The 26,630-nt window shown below is 36.4% G+C and overlaps 1 protein-coding gene across 15 annotated transcripts in view; it reads right to left on the bottom strand.

The window, feature by feature from the left end:
- Positions 1-26,630, bottom strand: part of PAN3 (poly(A) specific ribonuclease subunit PAN3) — an 81,998-nt gene that overhangs the window by 9,174 nt on the left and 46,194 nt on the right. For 5 of the 15 annotated variants that reach the window (XM_037378514.1, XM_037378523.1, XM_037378518.1 and 2 more), the window contains 10 exons: positions 19,589-19,836; positions 18,906-19,010; positions 18,214-18,271; positions 16,922-17,083; positions 16,645-16,761; positions 16,438-16,548; positions 8,222-8,387; positions 7,707-7,794; positions 1,607-1,746; positions 671-800 (listed from right to left, as the gene is read on the bottom strand). In XM_037378514.1, coding sequence (XP_037234411.1) covers positions 671-800; positions 1,607-1,746; positions 7,707-7,794; positions 8,222-8,387; positions 16,438-16,548; positions 16,645-16,761; positions 16,922-17,083; positions 18,214-18,271; positions 18,906-19,010; positions 19,589-19,836 — 1,325 coding nt within the window. Of the gene's footprint in view, positions 1-108; positions 224-670; positions 801-1,606; positions 1,747-7,706; positions 7,795-8,221; positions 8,388-13,981; positions 15,788-16,437; positions 16,549-16,644; positions 16,762-16,921; positions 17,084-18,213; positions 18,272-18,905; positions 19,011-19,588; positions 19,837-26,630 lie in introns of those variants that run through there. The other 10 variants (XM_037378521.1, XM_037378519.1, XM_037378525.1 and 7 more) reach the window with 7 other exon arrangements.

Below are 26,630 nucleotides of genomic sequence, written 5' to 3'. Positions count from 1 at the left end.
GCCTTCTGTAATATCTCTCAGCCTTGTCAGAAAATCCTGGGATCAGTGGCTTCTGATGAGCAGGCACCCTTTCCTGTTGAACAAATACACATGGGACATAGTACATACTTCCTTTGTAGCTAGCACTTGATGCCTTGGCTGAACATGATAGACCAACCAGACCCCCACAGCAAGAGATGCACACTTCAGGGAAACTGACGATGGCAGCCTTTACCTCCATGATCTAGCATTCATATGGAAAGGAAAACATATGAGATAAGTAAAGGGACACTGGAATCCAAATCTATCCAAGAATTTCAAGGTAACAGTTGTTGCTCTACAACCTCTGGCACAAACTCTATCATCTAGTGTGTGATGACATACATGGCCTTAATTACTCAGAACACTACTTTTTAACCATTCTGTAAAGAACATTTTTTTCCCCAAAACTGTTGGTTAGACATGAAGATGTCACTTCAGTTAAAGCCTAGCTGAAGACATCCTAAAACTAGTGGTTCTTGGAGCTTCTGGACTTTCAATACCTTGAGTTCAGAGTTCTCAATTCTGCAGGCAGAGTACTTAGGTTGCCAAACAAACAGAAAGAAAAACCAGTAGAAAACATTCTCTTTCAAGGTACAGCTGTAGGAATACTGACTACAGGTTTTCCTGTAGGAATTAGTAAATTATTTACCTTTGCAAGGTCTTCCTCTATAACATCATTTCGCATTTGAGCAGCATCCAGCTGAGTATAGAATCGTGCACCAATCATAGGCATGATATCATTTACACTGCGAAGCCTGTTTTGGTCTGTCAGCAAATACCTGCCAAAATATCCCCACCCCCAAACAGATTACTTAAACATGCTGCAAATACCAGTGAGATCATTCTATTATGACTTTATAACTATTTGACACTGATGCCTATGTAATACACAAAGTTGACAATTGCAGCATTTGTTTAAAAAGATATTAGAAAGAAAACATGTTGATTTACATGTATACATCTAGTCAGTTACTTGTGCAAGGCAGGAGTGTACTTTCATGGAATTGTGTAATTCACCCTGCTCAGAGAGAAAAAACACACTCAAAGAGAGAAGATATAACTCAGATCGTAATGCAATTGTTTTTCAAATGAGGGAAGGGGCACAGACTTCCACTTTTCCCTCTTAGGCTGGAAAAGGAGAAAGGCTGACTATACTAAAGAACAACACAAAATGATATCCAGTCAAGAAAAAGTAGCAGTCAACTCTGGTCAGAAAGGCAACATGCCTATTTCTGAATACCTTCTGAAACCATAAGGTAAGACTAGCATATTGCTATAGTAGATAATAGGCAATGAAACCCCATATTGAAGACAACTTAAAATGCTTGGGGGTTTTATGCTCCTAATCCTTATTAGGAGCTTTAAAAGAACTTAGTAAATAAAATTAATTTTATTGGATACACCATGAAAATACACATTATATAAACAAATTTTAAATTATGTTTAACCATTCATTGTCTGCGCCGACAACTCAATGACAGTAGTTATATCTGTAATCTTACATGCATCTAAAAACACCGACATTTTCATTTTATGTTTAAAAAAAGTAGTTACTTCCATCAAAAGATTTATTAAGCAAACTTACAAAATCAGATTCTTCAGATCAGAGGAATAGTTGATTGTCACCAGCTCCATTGCTTTCTGCAAATTCTCTCTCTGAATTCCTGATAAAGAATTGCAAGCCAAAGCCAACACAACTTTCCCCAGGGAGATCAGATCTGCTTGCTAACAGGGAAAACACACACAGATAATAAGATTCTTTGTATAGATAAATATTACCTATGGTACTAGATGGTGTTTAACAAGAGACAGTTCTTCAGCATCCTTTGAAGAATACAAGCATCTAAAATAAGTGCAATTCAAACCATATGACTGTCCAAGTTACAGTAGTTAAAGGAAAATCTGTCCTGATACCTAGCCATTCTCAGGTATTATATTTATCTTTGAATGCTTAAAATTTACCTATTTTTAGCTTAAAGACAGTATCAAAGAGAACTCTTGCATAGCAAGCAGAAGCTCTGCAAAGAGGTTCTCCTAACTACCTACCTGCTCACTCCTGACAAGTCAAGGAGTTGGTGGCAAACAGAGCAAGTCTTCTCAGTATGAGATGCAGAAATACCCATCAAGGATCATTTGTTAAAACAGAAACAGCATTTGCTGGACTCATAATATCTTTTTCACTGGCCATCCAGTGTGAATTCCACACTGGAATTCACATTGGATTCCAGCAAATGATGCTTCTGTTTTAAACAGACAGCTCAAAGATTTTAATCTCTGATGGCCAGTGTGAAAAGATACGAACTGCCTGATGTAAGTAGACAGGAAGAGGTCTGTATGGCTGACAAACTGAGCTGCATCACATTTTATAAAGAAATTCTTAGTGTTACTAAACACTTTCCTTAAAAGTAGAACTGCTCTTAAAAGATGAATGCTGCATACAGGCTGCTTTGCCACAACAGGAAATTCTGCCAATTTTAATGGACAGCCAACAGACATTATTTTTTAAAGTTATACCAGTTTTTAAAGCCTATCTCTAAAAACAGGAGCCTAATTTAGTAGCAATCACTTTCATAGCAAAAAGTGTCCGATTCTTTTGATGGAAAGGCTTTCAGCTGCACACAAGCTGGCCAAACTTGAAAACACCTGCTGCTTTCCATGCTGGATGCCTGCCCCAGACTGAATTTTAGAGCCAGCTAGAGATACAAATCTTGTATTTTCCTGAGGGTTTTTCTGAGAAAGCTGTTTTTGCAAAACTAAAAAAAAAGTGAAAGCTCCTAATTATCGAGAATGTCAGCTCTATAGTCCAGAGCAAGACTATGCTTTTTAGCAGAGAACATAGTCATACAAGGAATACACCTTCTGTCATTTCTGTGAGAAAGGCTGAAAATTTGGCAGCATTGCAACACTTAAAGTTCTGTTTAGAATCTTGCAGCTTTAGAAAAGTGTTGCGATGGTGAACATGCCACAGCCCCTCACAGCTCTTCCACTCTTACCACCAGAGGGGTAGTTGTGTGCTGCCTCTGGCTGCAGTAGCTGAACCTTCCCTGCAGCCACATCTCCCAGATGTTGAGGGACAGGAATGAAAACCTTTCCAGGGCTCTCAATGTCCCTGCTGTTTCCTTATCAAGTATGATTAAGCAGCACAATTTAAAGATGGACACGCAACATGGTAGAAGTTAAAAAGCATGGTACTCTTGTAGCTAACGAAGACAAAAACAGGATGTGGAAAATGAGACAGAAATAAGGAGGACAAAGTGGTGGAGAAGGAGGATGGACTGGCATTTCCTACACTATCTTTTCTACAGAATCAGGATTTCCTGAGTATCAGCATTCCTTTGTACTTTGGTAAAGAGAAATGAACCACAGCAACAAACCCCATTTTGGTGGGAACTCACTTGCTTCCACTACCAAGTAGGCAATTTGATCAGCAGAAGACCCTGTTATAGTACCACAGAAATCTTGCTGATGCATTATCTATAGCCACATACATCACCTAGCACAATGGCATTTTTTTCCCCCTCTGAAAAACTTAGAAGAAATATGTAAGTATTTGTATTAACCACAACCTTTTCTGTTTCTGCAGTCCCCTACCTATACACTTTAAAATTTCAGTTTCTAGTATTTCATAAGGATGTATCCTATATAAATTCTCTATCATCACACAATCCTGAGACAATGAAAATATACAGTTTCAGCCAAGACCCTATGAAAATATAGTCTTGCTTTAGGCGTTTTTACAATACAGATTGCATAAAAATTTTAAACTTTTTGAGAAAGCGTTTTACATTAACAGCAGTCATTAAATTCTAAATTCAGGCTTTTGGTTTTTTGAGCGTTTGACTCACAGCCTTGATTTTTGTTTGTTTTGCAAATTACATCTAACAGAAGAACTGGCAGAGATGATACAACACACCAGTGCAGCCTCAAACACACACATTTTAAGTTACACTCAGCTTTTAACTTGCTTTAGTTACAAAAGTGGCTTGGATTCATCCCACTAATCTTAGGAACTTAAACTTCAAATCAATCAGACCTAACTGATTTGCTTAAGGTACCTGTAATTCTGCAAGACATTTCAGATACTGAGCGAGCTGAATTGCTCTCGAGGTACTTCACTATTCACTGACAGCTGAAACCCTGAAAGCAAGTACTACTATGCCCAATATTTGAAGTCTTACAAGTGCACAAAACCAGGCAGTAATTTTCCTGTGTGGTAGGGGAATCTCAGAACATTGCAAGCTGGAAGGGACCCATAAAGATCAGGATTTATTGAAGTCAGATTCCAGTTTTAGAAAGGGCAGAACTACCATCCACTGATCACTAACCACGCAGACAAGGGTATATAACTTCCCAGAAGCTGGGGTACACCATCCTTTCTATAGGGAAGCAATCCACATATGCCTATTAAGCCCTCACTTCCCCTGTGAAAACATGAACAGATTCAGCATTCCCTGCTTCCAGGCAGAGAAAGGTTAAAGGAGGCACACAAGAAGTACTAGATCTCCTTGGATCAGGAATACCAGAAATTAATGCTGTATTCCTGTAGTAGCCTTGCTAGTGCAAAGTACAGATTAGGAACAACCACTTCCCTGTTCATACTCCATATTGTGTACCTGTGGATCACACCAGTTTCTTTTGCCACAGACCTGCCGGAAGACTTCTGCTACGGTCACTGTCAACAGCGACTAAGTCATACTAAGTTGATTCTCAGCTTCAAAGAAAAAACTTTAAGTACAGGCTGCCTTTTGTTCAAAAACGTACCTTGCATGCAACTAATGACCGTTTAATTAGTGATTCAATTAATAACTGTAACCTGTACCCACCTATCTTTTTATTTCCTGAAAGCTTTGCTACTAAAGATTTTATCACCATCTAGTTCATTGATAGAACTATGAAATAGCATTAGACTAAAAACCAGCCCCTGGGAGATAAAACTCAAAACAGTGCTCTTCATTAATGTCTCCCTGTTATCAAATGAATTTCCAATATGTCAGTGAGCAATTTAAAAGTTAATTGAATAGGTACCCTTTCCCTCTGCATAATTTTTTTTATTATTATTAAAAAGGTATGTGCTACTATGCCAAATGCCCTGGAGATACCTCAGCATTTTATACACTTGGCTTTATCATCAGGCAGACACGTAAGCTAGTCAAATAATTCTTATTTTTGACAAGATCCATTTTCCATAAACTCTTTGAAACTGACATTACATTTCTGTTTATCTTGTTCCACTGCTTTTCTTGGATCAGTATCAGCTCATCCACTTTACAATTCTGTGGATTCACTTATCCTTTTAAGTTCTGGAAGGGCCCTTAGAAATGCCTCCCAGTTGCTAGATAGTTTTTTATTTTATTTTTTTAATATCAACATTAATACTTCAGATGCCTCTTAAGCTAGTTTCTTTAAATTTGGGGAGGTGCATTATAAAGTTATTTTGGTTTGCTAAATTAAAAATATTTACTTTGAGCAAACATAACCTTATTGCCCTTGTTAAATCAATAAAACCTATGTTTTCTCTTCATTTTGTATGGAGAGGACTCACTTTCATTTTACCTCAAATAAAGAAATATTTATTAAACCTTTTTACTGTTTCCTACATCACCATTTGCAACTTTCCCATCCGTATCTTGTAACTGGTAAACACCGGACTTAAGGACTGGGGACTGGGAAGTGATGTGCTAGAATTTATACAGGTGTAACACCTTGTTTTTAACGCAAGTGGCCATTCATATTTCATTTAATTTTTTTAACTTCCCTTATTGTTGCCTTTATTTAACTCTTAAATGATCATATAAACTAATGCACTTAACACAGATTGTAAACAACTGCATTCCTTTTACATAGCCTCTCACTGTTCTGGCCAAACTCTTTCCTATCCCTATTAACAATGGGAAATAGCCAGAAAGTGACAAATGCTAACAAAAATGCCTTCCTCCATTGAAGACAGCAACAAGGAAATGCATATTAGCTGGGCAGTAAACCAAGAGATAACCTGCATTTTTAACAGCCACAGGAGTCCCAGAGGAATTCAGGAACTGGGTCATGGATCGAGAGGAAAAAGGAACAAGTAGCAGCTGTTATTTTGTAATTTTATCTGGCTAGGGCAAACAAAGAGAGAGGTTGATAAATGACTCCTGAATTTCAAGGAATGAACTCAGTCCAGAATCTCTGAAGGAACAAAATGGATAATGAAAGCCTAGCCCTTCTAGAGGAAGCAAGAAAAAGGGTGACAATACTGTATTTTCTAACTCCAGTTTAGATCTTCCAAACTATGTATTTAAGAGTACTTCTCTTCTGGTTTAGCAGTGATACCAGAACAATTTGGGAATTTACGATGTATAAAACATGTAAAAACACCCCCCTCTAAACAAAACTGTGCATTACCCAAGCAAGTTAACTGCCAAATATTGGGGCTGCTATGGTGGTAAATGCTTTTGACAGATTCATGTACCTGTGAGTATTTTTAGATTTGTACCTCCAAGTACATTAAACGTTTTACTTTAAAATTACTTGCATGTCATAATCTCTCAGGAAGATCTCTTTCCCAGCTGCAATTAAAATAAATCTAAAGTAGTATTTAGATTTTAAAAAATGAAATCTCATTATATTTTTAGGCATGGAACCCCTCACTTGTATGTACTCCTATCTTCTCTTAGCTGTTTCCCACTAAACTATTACCAATAGCCCACTGATACAGAGCTGGGGAGTGTGGAGGGCAGGGAATCCTTTGATGTACTACTCAAAGTACACTGGAAAATGCTTTACTGTATCATTAAAAAAAAAAAAGTTGCTATGTTCTAGGACACGGTCTCCAATAAGCTAGTTTCTGCCTGGCCAAAGTTCAAACATTTCATTTATTACTAGAAGACTCTGAACGAGCAATTTTCTCACAGTGAATAAGCTCAATTAATGAAAACAAATTAAATACAACTCCCTACTGTAGTTGTTCACTCCCAGTACAGACAGGGTATGTGATGACTGCTGAAGCAATGTACTTTACCCTGAGGGGAAGTTAGGGAAAGAGGCACTTCTGTACACAGTGATGCTCCAGATGACTGTGGAACAGTTTTTTGCTAAGTCTAAAGGAATTCCTCTGAATTCAGGCATTATGTGAAGTCCACACTTCAGAGAATGTCAGGAGAGCATGGAAAAACTAGGAGCCTAAAATAAAGATACACTAAAACCTTTTAGCAGTGAGGAGAATGCCTAGGTGCAGGTATTTGTAAGATCTCTTACTGCTCCGTGAACAGGTATTCAACATTTACTTATTTTTGTTAACATAACAAAAGAGAAAGCAAAGCAAAAACTGTTACCAAACCATGGGTTTTTTATCTCTAACACCGAATGTAAGACCTTTTTCTTCTCCTTCCTTTAGAAATTCATATTCCTAAGCATTTCTGACTTAAGTTTGTTAAATACTAATAGTTCAACCTGTTTGGTGAGTTTGCTGAAATTTTAGAAGCAGAAGATACCAAAATGAGCACTCAAATTTCTAAATTACAAGCATATTTGAATAATGCATGGCGGAACCAAGATCAAATCAAGAAAGAAAAAATACAGTCATTTAGAGATAGATATACTGGGCTACAGTTTAATTAAAATATTTGTCTTCCAAAATGAATCACACCGATTTTCAGTACTCCTTGTGCCAAGTTACTAATCTAACTATGGTATTGCTGTCTTACCTGAAACTGAGCCATTAATGCCAGTGGATTATTTTGACTGTTGTCAAATGTCAAAACATCAAAGATTCCAACACAATTAACTCGTAACCTTTAGGAAGAAGAGAAAAGGAAGAAGTGTCATTAAATTCTGTTGGCTACTCAGTTTTTTCTCTAGCATTCATTGAATGCTTTGATATGACAAAAAAGTCATCAGTACTCAGCAAATTACTATGAAGCAGAAAATACTAATTTTGCTATTTGATAAAATGCAACAGAGTCATGAGTTTACAAAGAAATCAACAAATTTTAAATTGTCAGTAGTGGATCTGAACAGTTCTTCGAAGATAATACATGCCTTTCCCAAAATATGTTTAAAAAGAACTTTTTAAAAAATTACAAGTTTTAGCACATCGTCTCCACCAGTTAAAAGTAACAGAACTTTCTAGTTAGACTTTGTTATTTTTGTAACAGGTGCGTGGTCAGCAGCTACCATGAATACAGATCACAGCAAGACAGAGAAGTAACGCTTTCATTACCTTGTTTTTCCCGTTACTAGAATCTTTGTTGGATCCATAACTCGGCATGCCAGTCCTGCTGTATGAATGGTCCGTAACGCAGAGCTGAGTTGCACAATATATGCCCATATCAAAGACTCTGGAAGCAATCCAGCATGCTGCCGTGGCAGAGGTCCATCATGCTGACCTAGAAGCAAAACATTGTAAGCATCAACAGAAGGCTACTACACAAGATTAAAATTAGAACATTTTGAATTATACAATTAACTTACATATTCATTTCATTTAACTCTTAACAGTCCTTGAAAGACATATCTACTGTGCTTTAACGGTTGGTTTTGGGGTTGCAGGTTTTTTTGTTTGGTATAGGTTGGCTTTTTTTCAGAAGGACACCACCTTTTAAAATGCTGACAACCCAGTTGATATTATTTTCACTCTCATATTCAGGAAAACCATGCTGATTTTTAAAGTTTAGGATGAATAACCACTACAAAAAGAGCACCGGTTAGAAACTGCTGAAAGTAGGTGGTGCATCAAAATATGCAGGTACTTCAGCAATAAAAATGCCAATATTCTGAACAACAAGCATGTAGCACAACAGCTGCAAGAGAACCCATTTTACCTCCTTTGTGGTAGGAAGGCTTACAAATTAAACATTCTCTGTCATCTGAGCAGTCAAAAAATGAACAAGCTAGTTTCACATTACATGGGCAAATCAGACTGGAAGATGTGGTGGCTGAACATCACTGAACACAACTCCACGTTATGTTCTGCCATGAGCCAGCTCCCTGACAAGTCATCGCTGCATGTCCCCTGTTCAGTGGGCCATATGAAAGCAACGCATCACCCCCCTTCTAAATTGATTTGTAGTCGTCCTTTCTTTGCATTCACATATCCAAATTCTACATTGAAAACAGTGTGAGTAATGCTGAGCCAGAGATAAGAAAAGATACAGATAACAATGTTATTTTTAGTAAGATGCATGTTATACAAAGAAGTTGCTACTGTTTAGGTGGCACAAAGGTGAAGTAGGAGAGGAAAATCCATCCAGAGAAAGACACTCCATCTCTACTGTACAAAACATGATAGCCATTTCATGAGGTTGCCCCAGTACTGATTTTGCTAATTTTGAGACCAGTAGTATCATCAGTATTCATAAAACCGTGTAAGCACACAATTCAGTTGTAAATCCTCTCCTCCAGATACTTGTTTCTTGGGTTTTTGGATGGTGTTTTTTCTCCTCTTCCTACGGTAGCATATCAACATCCATGCACTTGCTCAAAGTAAGTTTGTGTGTGTGTGTTTGCATGTATACACACAAATATATGTGAGTGAAAAAAATGAAACACATTACTGCAAAATTTTACCTAGAATTTTCATTGGTTTTGGGGTGAGGGCTGGGAATGTTTCTAGCTTTCATTTCTGAGCTTTTGTTGATTTGTTTTCAAACTTCAGTTCATTTTTCAGGTTTAAGATGCTTCAGTTTAGATCACGAAAGATCAAGACACAGACTTCTTTAAACTGCAATAAGCCTGGCAAGTCTACTGAAGGCTGAATATAATGAGATATCCTTTGTTTCTTCTGGCCTCCTGATGAATCATTATGCAAATCACTTCCCACAAACCAGCATACCAGAAATCTAACATAGCAAACTTTTCCCCTCATGACTCTTCAGCATGACAAAAATTACGATGACATAAAATGATTGAGGAGATACAGCCTCCTTTAATTAGTCAGGGCTCTTTCTCTAGTTCCTACTTCCTATAGAGTATACTTTATATTTAGTAAACAGCAACGTGTGATATGTTTAACAGGAATATATATGGACACTGTTACAGAGTTACATCTGTATGAAATAAATGCATCCAGAACAGAAATGTTGCTTAATATCCCAAAGAGAAAAAAAAAAGCCAAAACTTGGGGGTTATTTTTCTGCACGCAACTTGCCCTTTGAGTTCCAGATAAAGACAATGTAACCACGAGAATATTCAACATATGCTGAAAAGCTGAAAGATCAGAGTTCAACACAGCTTCTCCTCCTCTATCAGAAAATCTCAATCAAGCAACATTATTTTACTACTGGAAAGACTCGCCTGAGACTACAGCTGAATCTAGACTGCTGCTTTCAGACTAGTTGACTGCACCCCACGCTCCCATGTGCTAAAGGTACAGGCTAAAGCACTGGAAGAATAAGTTTTGAAATGCCCTCTTTCATATTTATCCGTTCAAAACAAGGGAGATTAAAAGCAGTTCAGTTTGCTGCAATGCTGACTTCAAAGTATGTCCCATGAGGCCCATCAGGCCTGCCACAGATGGCACTTGAGCAAGGACCCAAGGAGATGAGACCTGAAAGTTCACTCTACAAGCAAAACACAGTTGAAAGCTTTCCAAACTGTTGAACACAGTTGAAAACATCACAAGAAGACAGTATTACAAAAATTATCAGAATTTACTCCAAAAAGTGGTATTTTAGAGGTTGATTTGAAAAAGGCTTTCCACCACAGGCCAAATCCACAGCATGCAAAAATTCAGATTATGTTCTTCCCACCTACTGCAGGGCAGACTCACCCTTCCCACTACTTTCATCTCTCCAAGATGCTGAACATAGATACTAATGGAGAAGATTAAAAATGTAAGAACTGCCATTTCAAAAACACAGGTTATCCATTATTTTTCCTTGCCATATTAAGATAAAAATAATTCTCAGCATTTTTAAGTGCTGCACTATGACATTCTCAATGGAAAAAGAAGCACACCCTTTGCACTCATGTACGTATGTATACTTCTTTTTCATTTGTCAAAAATGCATTCAAATGAAATTCAGTTCAAATGAAATTCCAGAGCAAGGGGAAAGGCGAGGATAGTCCTGGGGTCAGAAGGAAGAGCTGGGACCACTGGCAGAAGGACCTGTTTTACATCATCACGAACACTGTGAGAAAGCATGCTAACGAACAGCAATTCTCATCAGACAGTTATGAAAAGAAAAATAAGAAGCCCAACAAAAGATTTAGCTGCTACTACACTGAACCTCTCAGGCCTGCAAATCAGTCTTTATATTGAGAACTGTGAATTGTTCAGTGTTTGCCTGCTGTTCCTGAGTTAAAGTACTGAAAAGTCAAATACAGTAGCCTTCACTTCTTCCCTTTCTCCAGGGAAACCTGGGCTTTGGTTTTACGTTTCCCAATTTTCAATATACAGAAAGGTTCTGAACTGCTAGCACAGCACCACACTTTGTAAAAGATCTGAAGATACTGAAAACTTGAATTTACTTTGAAAAAGTTGCAGTTTTTGGCAAAGGTATTTTAGGATAATTATTGGTTACATATTTTGTCATCAACAATATCACGTTGACTTTCAATATTCACATATTCTTTCTGCTCATCACAGTAAGTACACAACATTTGGTTTTTCAATGGAAGAGGTTTTTTATGAAAAAAACATACAGCAACTGGGGATGCAAAAACTGTTGTCAGCAGTGAAGTCCATTTTTGTGCATTACATATTACTATTAATGTGTCCAAAGGTAAACAAGGTCCAGGAAACTTGCCTATCTTCATTAGACAGTGTTTGTTTGCTGAAAAGCAGAATCTGTGGTGCTGAAAACTATTAATAGCATGTACACCAATGTTTAGTTACTCAGAACATTTTTAATAAACAGACCAAAGGACATATCAAAGGCATGCTTATCTCTGCCAACCACAAACACTCATCAGGACAAAGAAAGAAAAAAAACAAACTTGCAGGCACCAGTGCATAGTTACTGTTAATTTGCCAGGATTTTCTAGTTGGCAGTTTTAAAGTACATACATTCAGAATGTGGTTTACCATTTAATTATTGGACTGGTAAAGACAACATTTCAACAATTTTGGGTTAACTTGCTAATTTAAGGAGAACAACATTTCCGCAGAGATAAATGCACTAACATGTACAACAATCTGAAGTTAAGAAATATCAGAAAGGTGGAAGAAAACCAACAGGTTCCAGAACAACAGATTTAATGTTTAGATACTTTTGATAGAAATAAGTGCATTGAGGAAATATGAGGAATAAGAATCAAACAAAAAGGAACTTTTCAAATAAATGTCCTCCAAGTAACAACTAACTGAAAAGTCAGGCTCCTGATTTTAAAACTTGTGTAAATTTAGTAAAATATGACAGAACAATATCAAATTATCACACTGTACCACCTGAAGAAAGAGGATATTTCATTGCATAAAGACCACAAGCAATAAATTCTATAGCATTCAGTACTAACAAAGACATTAGTTTACAGTATAAAAATAAACATGAGCTGCTATTTTCACCCCCCACACCAAATCCCTTCCAAAGTAGTTCTGTTACAGGGTCTGTAAATAATATGGCAAAAACAAAAAGAAAAAACCGAGACTGACCACACTGACACTAGTGACATGCAAGACAGCTATGTAAACCATAATCCTCATCTTTTAACTGTCAAAGTCTCGTGATGCCAACTGGAGTGTTCAACATAAATAAGGTTGCATACCTGAAATCAAATTCTGAGTTCACTGATCAGGTTCACAGTGTTGTGCCTCCTAAAACCTTTAAAAGCAATTGTACTAATCTGGGCCTCATGCTGCAGAGTACCCAACTTCCATCCATTCCCCTGCTTCTCTTGGGAGTCTCCTCTAGGCAGGCAGACGGCCAAGAAACTCTGTGAGGGGATGGAGAAAGGATCCGTGAAGGCAGGCAATTCTGAGAAATCAAGTTATAGGTATGCAATCTTATTTTCTCTCAAATTGCTCTTTCTACTGAAGACCAGTCTAGAAAGCAGCAGTTACCAAAAAAGAAAGGCCAAAGCAAAGATGTGCAGAAAGATTTGGCAAAATTTGGGGATTTCCGGTGACTTTTTTTCTAATTTATCTCATAAAAAGACTGGAAGAGCAGGTAATGAGAAGTGCCACAGGCAGGAGAGTGTTATCTCCCTTACATATCCCTCTAAGTTCTGCTGCAACAGTTCATTTTAATTAAATACTTTGATTTGGCTCAACAGAAATTGATGTTGTTTCCAATTTCAAAGACCATCTCTGCCTACAGAAAGAAGCTGTAGTAGGTCAAATAAATGGTTCAGATAGCCCAGTAGTCTGTTTCAAGGACACATACACTAAAATCAGAAAAGCAGCCTGCAACGGATACCTGAGCATATGAACATAAACAAATAGAATATTCTACTAGCCTCCGATGATTTGCAGCTTGGAGAACTCTTGAGCTAGAGATAGTCTTTTTGCAGTTAGCAGTCCAAGTGTTTCTTCACCATGAGTAAGCCCACTTTCCCCTTGAACCCAGGCAAATGTCCAGAGTAACCTCTGACAAAGTTCCATGGCTTAATTATCTTTACACAGGTTTTTCATTTGCTACCTGGCTAGTTTCATTTGTCAGTCACTAGTTTTAGACTGGAAGAAATAGCAAACTATTGATGCTTATTCCTTTTGTCTTTATCTCTGATGATTTTTGAGACATCTACCATATTCCAATCATTTTTAACCTCATCATATTCCTGTCTGTCTTTAAGAGCATGAAAAGTACTATTACACTTCGCTGTTCTTACACAGAAGCTGTTCCATGCCTTTGATCATCCATCCCTGTCACCTCTTCTCAACTTCTTTGCTGTTGCTCTACACCCTTCAAAATGTGTAAGGAGGACCACAACTACAGACATGAGTCTATGATGCTCCCACAACTTGAATACAATATCCTCCATTTCACTGTTTATTCTTTTCTTAATTATCTCCAACAATGCATGTCCTATTTACCGGAATGACTTTTTTTTTTTAAGGACATGACTGCCCTTTCTAGAAGCAAAAAATCCTTTTCCAGTGTGGCAAAAGAATGTGTCCCCAAAAATTTTATTATAACTTCTATTATTTCATCCTGAAAAGACATACATTCTTCTATAATACTCTAGACAGGTATAAAAACACAAGGTATAAAAATTCAGCAAGAGAACAATATTTTCCTTAATCTACGGAACTTTAGCCCCAGATCTATTATTGAGTGGGAAAAGCCACAGAAGCCATCATTTTATGCTTAAAGCTAGAATTAACATTTTCCCTTGATCACAGCAGTTTATATTGCATCACCTGCTAGATTATTACCAAGAGTCCCAGTCTTGTAAGATCCTTCTGCAATCCATCACAAATGGCCTTTGTTTTTAACAATCCAAATAATTTGGAATTATCAGCAAACTTTGCCAGACTTATTTATCTTCAGTGCAAACAAGTGAATGTATTAAGAAATACAACTCCCAGCACATATTCTTGTGAGACCCCATCAGTGATCTCCCTTCACAGTAAAAATCAACTGTTCACTCTTACTGTTTCTTATCTTCTTCTAACCAGTTATTAACTTGAGGACTTTCTCTTTTTTTCTTATGGTCACTTAGACTCTTTTAGAGACTGACAAACTTCATCGAAAACCTGAGATCTTATCTACTGGATCTTTGTTCAAAGAACTTTGATAGATTAAGGAGACATGACTGCCCTTTCTAGAAGCAAAAAATTCTTTTCCATTGTAACAAAAGAATGTGTCCCCAAAAATCTTATTATAACTTCTATTATTTTATCTAGAACAGACATCATTCTTCTATAATACTCTAGAGGTACAAAAACACAACAAGGACTGATTTACATGGAAATTGAAAACCATGGGTGGGAGGGAGACACTCAGAAGTCTAGTCCTGCACATAACAGTTATTAACCTGGCAGCAGGTGTTCCAAGTTTATCCTGCCAAATTAGTTTCACATCAGGCTCACTGAATTTGTAATCGTGTTCTTTAACTTGCCACAGGGTATGATGAGTCAAAATAGAGCTTCCTCTGAGATATTACCACCAAAACCAATGGTGGAACTCAAGTTCAAACCTCACTTACACTGGTCAGCTCAGTGCAAAGCCAGTGGGAATTATTTAGTACATAAGGGATCTACAAGCATCTGAATGTATTCACACACCATCAATCCATTATACTCTATCAGAACTACCAGACAGCCAAGTAAAGTTTTCCATGTCAACCTTTGAAACAGAATGAATTCACAGCTAAAGGTTCTAATTTCAAAAGGCAGAAGAAATAAGAAACTTTAGCTTCTGCTTCTCTTCATACACTTGCCAGCCTAAAGATATTCAGGGAACATCTAGGCTAATAAAACAAGCAAGGCCAGGTCATAGTCTTCTGGTCATCCCTACGGCTGGATCTAATTTCAGGGTTGGTCCAACATCAAGCAGGAAGTTGGGCCAAATGAGTTCCAAGGGTATCTTCCCACCCCAAGTCTTTCTGTGATTCCATTCAGCTGTGACCATCTCTCTTCCTCAGCATGGCACTGGGCTTTACTAACAGCTTTGGCCTGTTGTGTTCCAGACAACACCTGGATGCAGTATGTGGGACTGCATGGGCCACGAACTGGTCTTAAGAGACAGTATGATTGGCAGCATACTGTTTTGGAGAGTAAGAGGCTTTAACCATATAGATATGAGCTCTGCTGAGTGACCTGTGGAGCCACAGACCATGCTGCGACAGATTTTATTTATGAATGCAGATGTAGCTTTAGAGACTCCTTTGAAGCCATAGTATAGATCTGAAAAAAAAAAATAAATCAGACCCATGATGTGAAGTTTGTGTCTGAAAAATATGTTACAGGGATTTTTCAATCCATTTCTTAACTTGCACTTCACATTTCAAAACATTAAATAACACACTGTCTAATTAGTCCTCATAATATTTTATGAGGAAAAAAAGAATTTGTAGGTGGAGTGCACCTGAACAGCAAGCATCAGATCAATACAGTATGTGTCTTTTACAACTTTGGAAATACCTCCAGTAAGTGTCAGGTATCACCTGGTGACAGACCTGCAATAGGACCCCAGAGTTCTTGACTCCCAATCCCGTTCAAATTTATTTCCCTATCAAAGAACTGTAATGCCCTTACAAACTGATGTCAGTTTTGCAATCTAGTCATAAGTCAAATGTGACTAGAAAAGTAAATTGTTCATTGTTAGAGTTTTACCTTAACTTTTAACTCTACTTACACTTTTGGTTTTTTAAAGAAAATATATATATATTCAGAAATTTTAAAATAGAAAATGAAGAAGAGTTCTCTGATCCCAGTCAGCTTATGATATGACAGAACCAATTAGCTAAAAAATTAAGTTGAACAACTATTTCTGACCAGCTATATTCTGCTTAAGAATTGGAAATAGTTTACAGACATATCGTATGATAATGTACCTTCCTTACCCCACTTTCGTTTTGTGAAATAGGCATCAGCACTAGGGTCATTGAAGTGTCTGCTCATCATAGTCTCACCTCCAGCGTGAAAATCATAGGCAAACACAAGAGCTTAAAAATAGAAACATGTGACAATTACTAACTCAAGCATATTTAGAAAAAGTCTCAACACATCGATTGGCAGGAGGGGGAAATCAAAACACTTACAATGTTCTCCAAACGCTTTAGTGGTAAACACTTCACGCAAAGTTACTATATTTGAGTGCTGAATTTTTTTCCACATGTCAACCAATACCATGCACTTTGTGTTAACAAGACGAAAACCTAGAAAAGAACAAAAACCATGGTTTAAAACGCAATTTTTAGGGGGAGAATTTTTTGCTTTAACATTTCTTCTGGAACTACTGAAAAGCAACCAGACATTAAAATATGACTAGCATGCTTAGGAATGCCAGCCCTATTAAGACAACTCAATTTTTCTCACCATGTATCCTCCGAAGGCAATATGGCAGGTCATCTTTACTATTTACAGCTTTATAGCATGATGTAATGTACCCAAAGTTGCTTGTTTTCTGTATCCGATTGGGTGGTGGCAGTGGTTCCAAAGGAAAGAGACTGTGGTAGCTGTCCACTTCCGCAGGAACTGCTGAAATCAGTTTATATACAGAAACATATTATGCATGAGTTGACTTCGAGAAAGTTATTATAGCAGCAGAGAAGATTAAAATGACTGTTATTAATACATAAATTCCTTGCATCATCTTTGAGGTTCATGTAAAGTTAAAATCCACTATTTTTGCTTCCATGTCAATATACAGGTTCCTGGAAAAGATTCCACAGTGCTAAAGTAACTGTCTTCAGAAAAACAGTTACACCAAGTAAAATCAACAGAATAGATGTGCAGTTCCATCTGCCATTTTCTCATCTACCTTAAACATTCACCCTTCTGAATGACCTTTCTTTGGTGTTTTTTTCATGCACAGTTTCATAAATAAGCACTGATTACCAGAAAGGCTTCATACCACTGTAAGAACCCGATTTTCATCACAGAAAAGCAAATCCTAATCTTACATGTTTTAATATACAGGTTTAGAAGAGAGAAAGAGGTGCTGAAGGTTTACAAATCAGATTAAAAGACTGGCCTTGCAAGAAGACATACACTTGTATTTCATCTGGATTAGTAAACTAAACTGCATTTTTTTACTGTGTCATTACCATACTAAACACACATTTGGGAAGTAAGGATACTGCAACCAAAAAAAGTGATGTTTAAATCAAGTTGGACACAGTCAACTAAGTTCTCCAAAAGCCACATTACAGGGAATAGTATATGCTTCTCTTGGTTGACAACTAGTACAAAGCCTTCTTTGACATACCAGGCAATTCACTTCAAAACAAATTTGCTAGTTTATATGCAGCCTTTGAAAATACTAGGTATTCCTTTAAAGGATGCACATATGTTCAAAGTAATATAATACTGTTCTTCACGAGGCTTTATTACCTTAATATTTTTTCCTTTTCAGCAATTTTAAGTATTCCCAATCATTAAGAGATTTCAAAACAAGAAAATTACAGAAGAAGAAGAGAATAGCTACAACAAAGAAATTTCAAATCTCTGAAATACTTTGGTTATCCACAGCCCAGGCTGATGATTAAGGCTTCATGATAAACTAACATCAGGTGGTGGGTTTTTGTAAGATGTTGTTACTACTGTTGAGTATGTATGGTTGCAGAGCAATATGGTCACAGTTTAGTTTATAAGAAACACTTACTTACCAGGAATATCAGCCTGATCAATCTGGGCCATAGTTATTAAGTGTCTGTTGATCAGTTCCTGAAGAACAAATCAAAGTCAAGCTTTGAACATTTTAATTCAGCTCATCATTTTTGGTAAGTTAACAGTAGTACACTGTCTTTGAAGTACCAGCTGCTTGTCCTAAAATCAGGAGTTGATGCAAATGTCCAGGGCAAGGGAGAAGACCAATAGCTTGAAAACGTTAGTGACAAAATATACAAATCCTTGAAGGAAGGAGCTGCAGAAGACACATTTGCTAGAGCTAGCACTGACAGAAGCACCTAGTACAGTAAAGCTGAAATAAGTAACAGTCCGAGCCAGCACTCGGCAAAGGGCTCATCAACTAACACCTGCATATACTTTCATTTCAGTGGAAGACTTTAAAACTGGATAGGATTACAGCTTAAAGGAATGCTATGTAAATGACAATACACAAGAAGTAAGAATACTTAGCTGAATAGTAAATCATGGCATGCAGGTTAGATTGAAGTAACATATGTTGTAACCCACCCTCACCCGCTGCTGTACTCCATCCGTTATAGGACTTGATTTTTTAAATTCTCCACAGGGAAAACTGACTGCACAGATGAGTGGCTATTTCTCTTCTACTATTAGTAGTTTTATAGGTTTTGCCAAAATACGCAATTTTCCTTTAAAATCTTTATCATCTTACCTGCCTGAGCTCATCTGCCATGAAGAAGGAAGGTGCATTAGCTTTCGGCTGCATGTAAGCAACATGAGGTGCAGCTGGATGGTAAATGTGGTAGTTTGGAAATACCTGAAGACAAAATATTTTAAGCAGCAGTTTAAAATCCTTAAGTATAGGGAAAACAAACAGTTTCGTCACCCTTTTAGTCAACTACTGAACTACAAAGTCTTCAAGCACAGTACATTACAAATGTACTGTCAGATACATTAGTTTCCTTATGTGATATTCACTACTCACAACTGCAAGGGGGAGCTGTATGTATGTACACAGTTGTTATGTTTTTCTAACTGTCTTTTCCCCTCCGCTGTAAATGTGAGAGTTATTTAACCTATCATAAAGAAAAAAGCAATCTGGATTTCTAATGTTTTGTCATTATGTATGTATCCACTGAGATACAAAATGTTTTCTTTCGATTGCTGTATTAAAAAAAAAATTCAAAATTCTACACAGAAGTAAATGAAAAACACATACATTCTCTGGCCCTTAAATTACTGTTATTTTTATTATTTTGGAGAACAATTACAACAGTTAAATGGCCAAATCTTCATACAAAGTAAGAGTTTCAGAGTGTTAAGATTAATCTCTGTAGCATCAACTAACTCAGCATTTGGAAACTCCATACACTTCAGTATCAAAAGCAAACATACCATTCCCGTGAGAGGTGCTGGAGTTGTATCAGTATAGAAGTATGTTGTTCCACCCACTGTTTCCTTCTGGATCACCTGGCCAGTAGATGGAGGCTGAGACACAGCATTAGCGACAGAAGCAGAGGCACTAGTAGGCACCATATAGTTTGCTGGGTTAGGAGTATGACTTCTTCTTCGAGGAGCAGGAGATGTATGAGGAGTTATTTTGGGGGAATGAAGAGGAGAAGATCCTGCTGACAGTGACATTCCTTAAAGGAATACAAGAAGATACTGTTGATCAAATCTGTCATCAAAAAAAAATTAGCAATTTGACAAAACCAGTCTTAACTACCAATAATATTCTGAACAGGCGAGATGCTTAAGGATTGCTACATCTATATGAAGAGTTAAGAGGTAAAACATTAAGAGCAAGACTGAAGAGAACTTTCCTAAAACTCTTAAGAGAGAAAAGACTTCAGAACTTATGATCTATGTATGAAGAACTGGAGTGAAAGACATAGGAGGAGTAGAAAGGCAGAGACTAATCAAATTAACGCTGTGTCTAAAAGAGGGTTTATTAAACTGCAAAAAAAAATATTAATGGCTGTATGATAAGTGAACGTTTACATAAGTTACATGAGAAGTCAATGGTTCCTAAGCTGTAACTCACTTCATTATGTGTATACCTTTTCTAGAACCAACTCCACAGCTATGAATATTAATAGACAGATCTCCAGTAACTACAGCACACAAATAAGCAATACACTATATGCTACTTTCAATGATTTCAGGAGAAAATTTACCTGTTTTCCTATATTTATTATATTCAAAAAAAATCATTCTTCAAAAAAATATCTTTGATAAGCAAAGCTAGGTAAATTCTCAGGATATGAAGTCTGTTACACATTCATGCTGAGATTTTCAGATTTATTTAAAATTATTGTACTGACTAGTATTCACCTTTGATATTACAAAGACAGCTCAACTGAAGCTTGAGAAGCTCAGCTTTTAAACAAAGTACATCAGAGGGGAAAAATAAGGGCAACATTTTGCATACACACTTTTTAGTCACCAAAACCTAGTTTAGGTAGTTCAAGAGTTACGGTATGCAGAATTCTCATATATGCTTATTTATAAAAGTTTAGGTGTCAAACTAAGCTTTCAGAGTGCTGCTGAAGAGAAAACCTTTTAAAAAACTCCTATTATTACTAGCAAAAGATCCTAGATATTCAGGTGTTCAGATTAACAACAAGGAGAGCACCTTTGAAATATATTGTTGCTTAATTCAGACTGGGATGTACTTTCTCTTTAACAGTCAGAATTATATTAGTCATACTGAATTCTTTTTACAAAAAGATATAAAACTTCTATACCTAATGCTGTATTGACAGCCGAGAATTCTTCTCAAATTAAGAATGTGGTTAGTTATTACTCAGATACTTTCTGAAATTACTCCTATTTATAAGCTCTGGTAACTTATTTAAGCAAGTATCTCACTAATAAAAGCAAGAACAACTTTTTTTCATACACACTTTAGTTACAAAAAAATTGTTTAGCTACTTCAGTCAAGAGTTACCGTATGCAGAGTTCTCAACATGCATCATCAGTAAAATGTAGGAGTGTTTTTACACTCATGTCTTGCCCCTAAAGTAGTCGCATCCCTCCTACATTTAATTTTTTCTTTTCTTTTAAACAAGCCACAGAAACAAATAACAATGTTAATAACAATGTTAGTATTAGCGGTTTACTCAATAGTTAGGGAAAAATGATTTTGAGGCTGGATTATCCTAATGACATTACAGAATATTTGTAACCTTTCATTTAGCTCCAACCATTTACTACTTTAACATCTCAAAAACTATGCCTATTAAGTCACCACAATTATTTCTCTTGCTCTTGAAAAGTGAATAGTTCCAACAAAATAAGCATGATTTTTTAATGCAAACCATAGGTAAATCTTACTCCTTTCTCTTTAGTTGGGTCTCTTCAGTCATTTATTCTTCTTTTATAAAAATATAAAATTAAGAATATAAGAATACCAAAAATTATAAAAATAAGTCTGTATTTTTCTTGGCCAGAACTTTTCCTTGTATTAACACATGTACATGTGTGCATACACACACCTTATAGATAAGCAGTATGATGGAATAACTGCTTGCTGATTAGTGTATTAACTCAATAAAACGTGAATTATAATAGGCACTTCTTAATGTTCAATTGTTAAAGTACTTCTGAATGGTAATATTAGTCTCCTAAAAATCTGTTTACAAATCAACTGTACGACAGTAAAATGTTATGCATTGTGCACCAACTTATGCTGCAAGAGAAAGTAAGTTTTCATTAAATTAAAAGTTGCCTTGAACGAGTGAGTAACAAATAATTCAACAGCTACTGTATAGATGGTTACATTTTTAACAGAAGACTAGAACATGAATGCACTCTTAATCCACTGGAGGAAAAGAGCAATTTCAAAGGAAAGAATGCATTACTATTGAGATGTAAAGGATGGCTAATTGAAGTGGCCATAAAACTGAAGCAGATCTGTGATTTGTGTCTATGATTTTCAAGGGATTCTCTTCATCTAGGGAAAGTTATTAACATGTCTTTTTTGCTGTATTCCAGTAAAACATAGTATTAACTGAAGTCCTTGCAAGCATGTAATCTCTGCCCAGATAGGAATAACTGGCTTCAAGAAACTTGTGTTTCAGTAAAATACTCAACCATAGGAATGAGGAAAATCCAGCAGCCCTCATGTACACTAAAGAAGAATGAATCAAAAGCTTCTTTACTTTCAAATAAAAACTATACATATAAGATACAGTATACTGTAAATCTTATCTTAAAAATGAAAGTGATGACTGTAACCTCACTGAAACTATGTTGTGACCTACTGCAAGTTTCTCAGAAAAAAAAAAAAAGTAAATCTATCCCTAGGAGTTCTTACTGACACAATCTCCAGCAATTTCCACTTTAACATTTACTTTTTAAAAAAACTATTCCTGCCTAAGAACAGTTACAAACAAAAATCCTTAATGTCTTTGCTTGGCTGTTAATGCGTGACTGAAAGAAGATAGTTACACAAATCCTTTCAAATGCCCTTCCAGCCTCAGTTAGGTCTGATTTTGGAAGGACATTGAGAGTTCAATGAAAATCATCTGTTGGACAGAACATATGGACTTTTCATTTGCCAATATACATAGTAAGTTGAAGATATGAAAGAAGTCTGACTACAGTTTGGTTTTATATTACTGGAACCATATACTACAAGTTACAAAAGCTTGCTGCTAGTGCTGTGGTGGGTACCAATAGGCTGAGGCAGCAAATATTGAAGGTGCTAAGATTCCTCTGAGAGACTTACATTAAATTCTGCAGTCTAAATAAATATTAAAAGTCCAATATCACACAATAAAGAAAAAGCTTAATACAGTGAAAATTATGCATAGCTAAGCATGTAATCAAGTGTACAAACTCAAGCAGTTCTCACTAACTTCATTAGTATTTTAATCAGTTAAAACCTTACTAGTATTAGTATCTAACCACAACAAAATAGAATTAGAAGAAAATAAAGGAAAATGGCTTATTAAAAGGTGACCATATACTCCTACTGACTCACACTGATGGAAAAAGACTACTGAATATATGCAGTGGGGTGAATATGGAACTACCCCTCACAGAATTAGACAAGCTGTTTCCAATAGCACAATTAGCATAAACACTTACTTAAAGGCCTGAGAAAAAAAACAGGGTTTGAATAAACTAATTAGTTTATACATATATAAAAATATATATTTTATGCATCATACCAGTGATCCTGACAAAAAACATTTTTCAGCTTTCCCTATGACAGAGTTCAACATTCCCCCTATATTAAAATGAAAATGCCAGCAGCACTAAAACACCAAAAAGCCTGCTTCAAATTGTTCTTCCTGAGACTTATCTACCAGTAAAGGTGGCTATCCATTCCTTGCCTCAGTGAATCTTAACACCCTTCATGAAGAAGTCAAATACTATCTTGAAAGGTAAACTGCAACGAGAAAGGGCTTCTTTCACTTCACAATTATTTACATCCAAGAAACAGTGTCACGGTATGCAGCTGTTATGGTATCACAACAACATGGAAATGGTTGCGGGATTTGAAGGTCTTCACAACATTCACAGCAACTGTGCAGGCTACCTACACATACCTGGAGTTCCTGCTGCTATTCTCATTTTAGGTGATCATATTTACATATCCCTCTCTTATCGTTATATTTTCATTTCTTGCATTGTTTATTATTTTTGAAGTTTTACTGTGACTGAGGAAAAGGAAGTGGCAGAATTTGAAATGAATTTGAGACAGTGGTCGAAGATATTTTATGGGATAAACGCTTTAATAAAGCTTTGTGGCATACAATGTATTTGATTTCAATGCTAGGATATATTTTGGATCTGTGAAATCATACAGATAAACAGGATCAAAGAAAGGGCATCACACATGAACTCTCATTACGGACTCAGTGCCTATAGTTTTTGGATTCAATGAGAGTTTACAACTTACTGAAGCAGGATTTCATTAAGCTCATGCATATGCAAATCGGCTGGCCTATAACAAACACTTATTTAAAAACTAAGTTTTGCTTACAAATTTATTCATCTACAACCATATCCCTATGCCTCTGTGGCTTGTAACACAGAGGTCAAAAATTAAACATTTAACATTTTATCACCTTAATGTTCTGTACTTTAGAGATACTCTAGACTACTAGGTACATTTTGAGGAATGGCAAATTGAAGCAAATAACAGAACCAGACTATTTCAGAAACTTACAGCAGCATCCTTAAATTCATTAAATACTTATTTTTATTATAAGCTTTCTATCAGGTCATCAGCATTGTAGCTGTGTATTTCTAAGTTAATTAAATCTCCTTAATTCCCTAAACAACTTTGAGTCATCAGTTCCTCCTCAATTTTATTTGGGGAAAAACACGTAACTTTACAGCCTCTTTGTCTCATCCCTTTCTTGCATCACTCTGGAACAACTGTGGAACTTCCTCCACACAATGCTACACCATACTTGATACAGGAGGTTGGAACAACCTCTCGGGCCTTAGGCCACTCAAACCACCTCAGCTGAAAGTGCTCCAGCTGATGTCACAAACCCTGAGACAGCCATCATCAATGGAAATGTGTCAACTGGACACAAGCACATCACCTTTATGCTCCTGGCTCCTAAGCCTGCATGTTCAGACTGGCAGCAGAAATGGGATCTATAACATTCTACATAAGCTCAGAGCCTGTCTTGGACTAAATACAGAAGCAACAGCAATCTGCTGTAATTTCCATTGTTGACAAAGGCATCACTCTTTAGCTATAACCTAGCTTAAGCAAACCCAAACCAGGCAAGGATTTTCTCTGCTGGGGGCTATACATCTGTTCTCTCTCAAGTTTAACACAGCAGTGATGTCTTATCACTCCAACGATGTTTATTAATTTCTTTCATACACCTTGGTGTATATTTTAATGGCACTGTTACTCTGAAACTACTACACAGAAGTGGCTAGGATAAGCTTGTTAGCAAAAGTACTATTTGAAGGTTGTCAACAACTCACTAAATTTCCCATACAAATGATAAACAGAATGTGTTTGGTAGCAAGGGAATGGAAAGAACAAAAATATGGTATTATCCAGGGGCTCATAAGGAAAGAAAGTTTGGAGATGGTGAAGGAGATCTGTTCAAAGCTCTTCAATAGGACATTTTTCTCCAGCTATTTGTATCAGTTGCATTTTATCTCACTATGTTTTTGTCTTCTATTAAAGGATACGGAGATGACTACTGACTGTGTTGAGATTATGCTAGAATGCACTTATCTAAGTAAATACATGTAGAAGTAGCAGCAACCTCCTTCCATGCTATGCCCTAATGGATGTGTCAGGTATGGATACTATTAAAGTACATCAGGTTTCAGTTGTCATTTTTTCCAGTATTTCTGCAGTCCTATTGATAAAACAGGCAGAACAAATATTTTCCAGGGACAATCAATTTTGTCACCAGTCATCTGTGAAATACTAAATATCAAAAGTGAGTTTCATTTACACCTATCTTTAGGGATATCTCAATAATTAGATATGTGAAAGAACTTAAATTTTTCCATCCTCAAGAGGGAAATCAAAAGATTGTTATCATCTACCTACTTTGTTATGTGTGAACTAACCTGTAGAACTTTTAACAAATTATTGCTAATACATTTCACTATTTCATAAATATTAATTTCTTCCAGTACCCTGTGAGCTAATATAAGCAATCTTGATCTCATTCAAATGCTTAAATCTTACATGTTTCCTAAAAGTTATTCTACTGGAGAGTATATACCATTTAACTAGAAGGAGACTTCTCTTTATTTAAAGGAAAATTCTTATTAAACTCTTTATATGGGTTTCATTTGAATGTTGTTTCCACTTATTGAAAGCTAACAGCCCAACAAGAATTTTTAATTACAATTTCAGGAGATACTAAATTTTTTTGTTCTGTTATACAGTATGACTTAAATGGTGAAACATCCCCACACAAGTAGTGCTTTCTTATTTAACAGCCTAGTCTTTCAGAAAGAGCACCTCCTAACCTGTCTTGAGGTAACAGAAGTTTTTATGGATGTATACTATTGACAGCTAAACCATTTAAATAAAAATGTCTGAGTATTATTTACACAGGACACTTAGGTTCAGAGAATTCTGCACTCAGTGTAGAAGAAGCAGCTTCTAAAGAAATTCAGAGCACCCAATCCAGATCCCTACTTTGAACTATATTCTCCTTAATTATACAGGAAGAGCAGGGAAACAAGCCAACTCTGCCTGAAGTTAGCTCTCATGAGGCATCAATATTTCAAAGGTTCAGGTTGTTGAGCAAAGTTCTTCCATCAGTTACTTATCTTTTCAAGTATTCCTTACAGATAGTAAGGAAATCAGACTGTGAAGGATCCCTGAGACCTCACTGGACATTTTCCAGAAGCAGATCATTTTACCATATTCTATTTAATCCTTTATATACTTTTCAATCCAGGTGACAAGACTGAGAGGCATATAAAC

This window comes from Falco rusticolus, chromosome 2, assembly GCF_015220075.1.
Source record: "Falco rusticolus isolate bFalRus1 chromosome 2, bFalRus1.pri, whole genome shotgun sequence".
Classification (NCBI taxonomy): Eukaryota; Metazoa; Chordata; class Aves; order Falconiformes; family Falconidae; genus Falco; species Falco rusticolus.
Note: the sequence above shows the minus strand (reverse complement) of the source record. Positions and strands in the feature narration are given on the sequence as shown.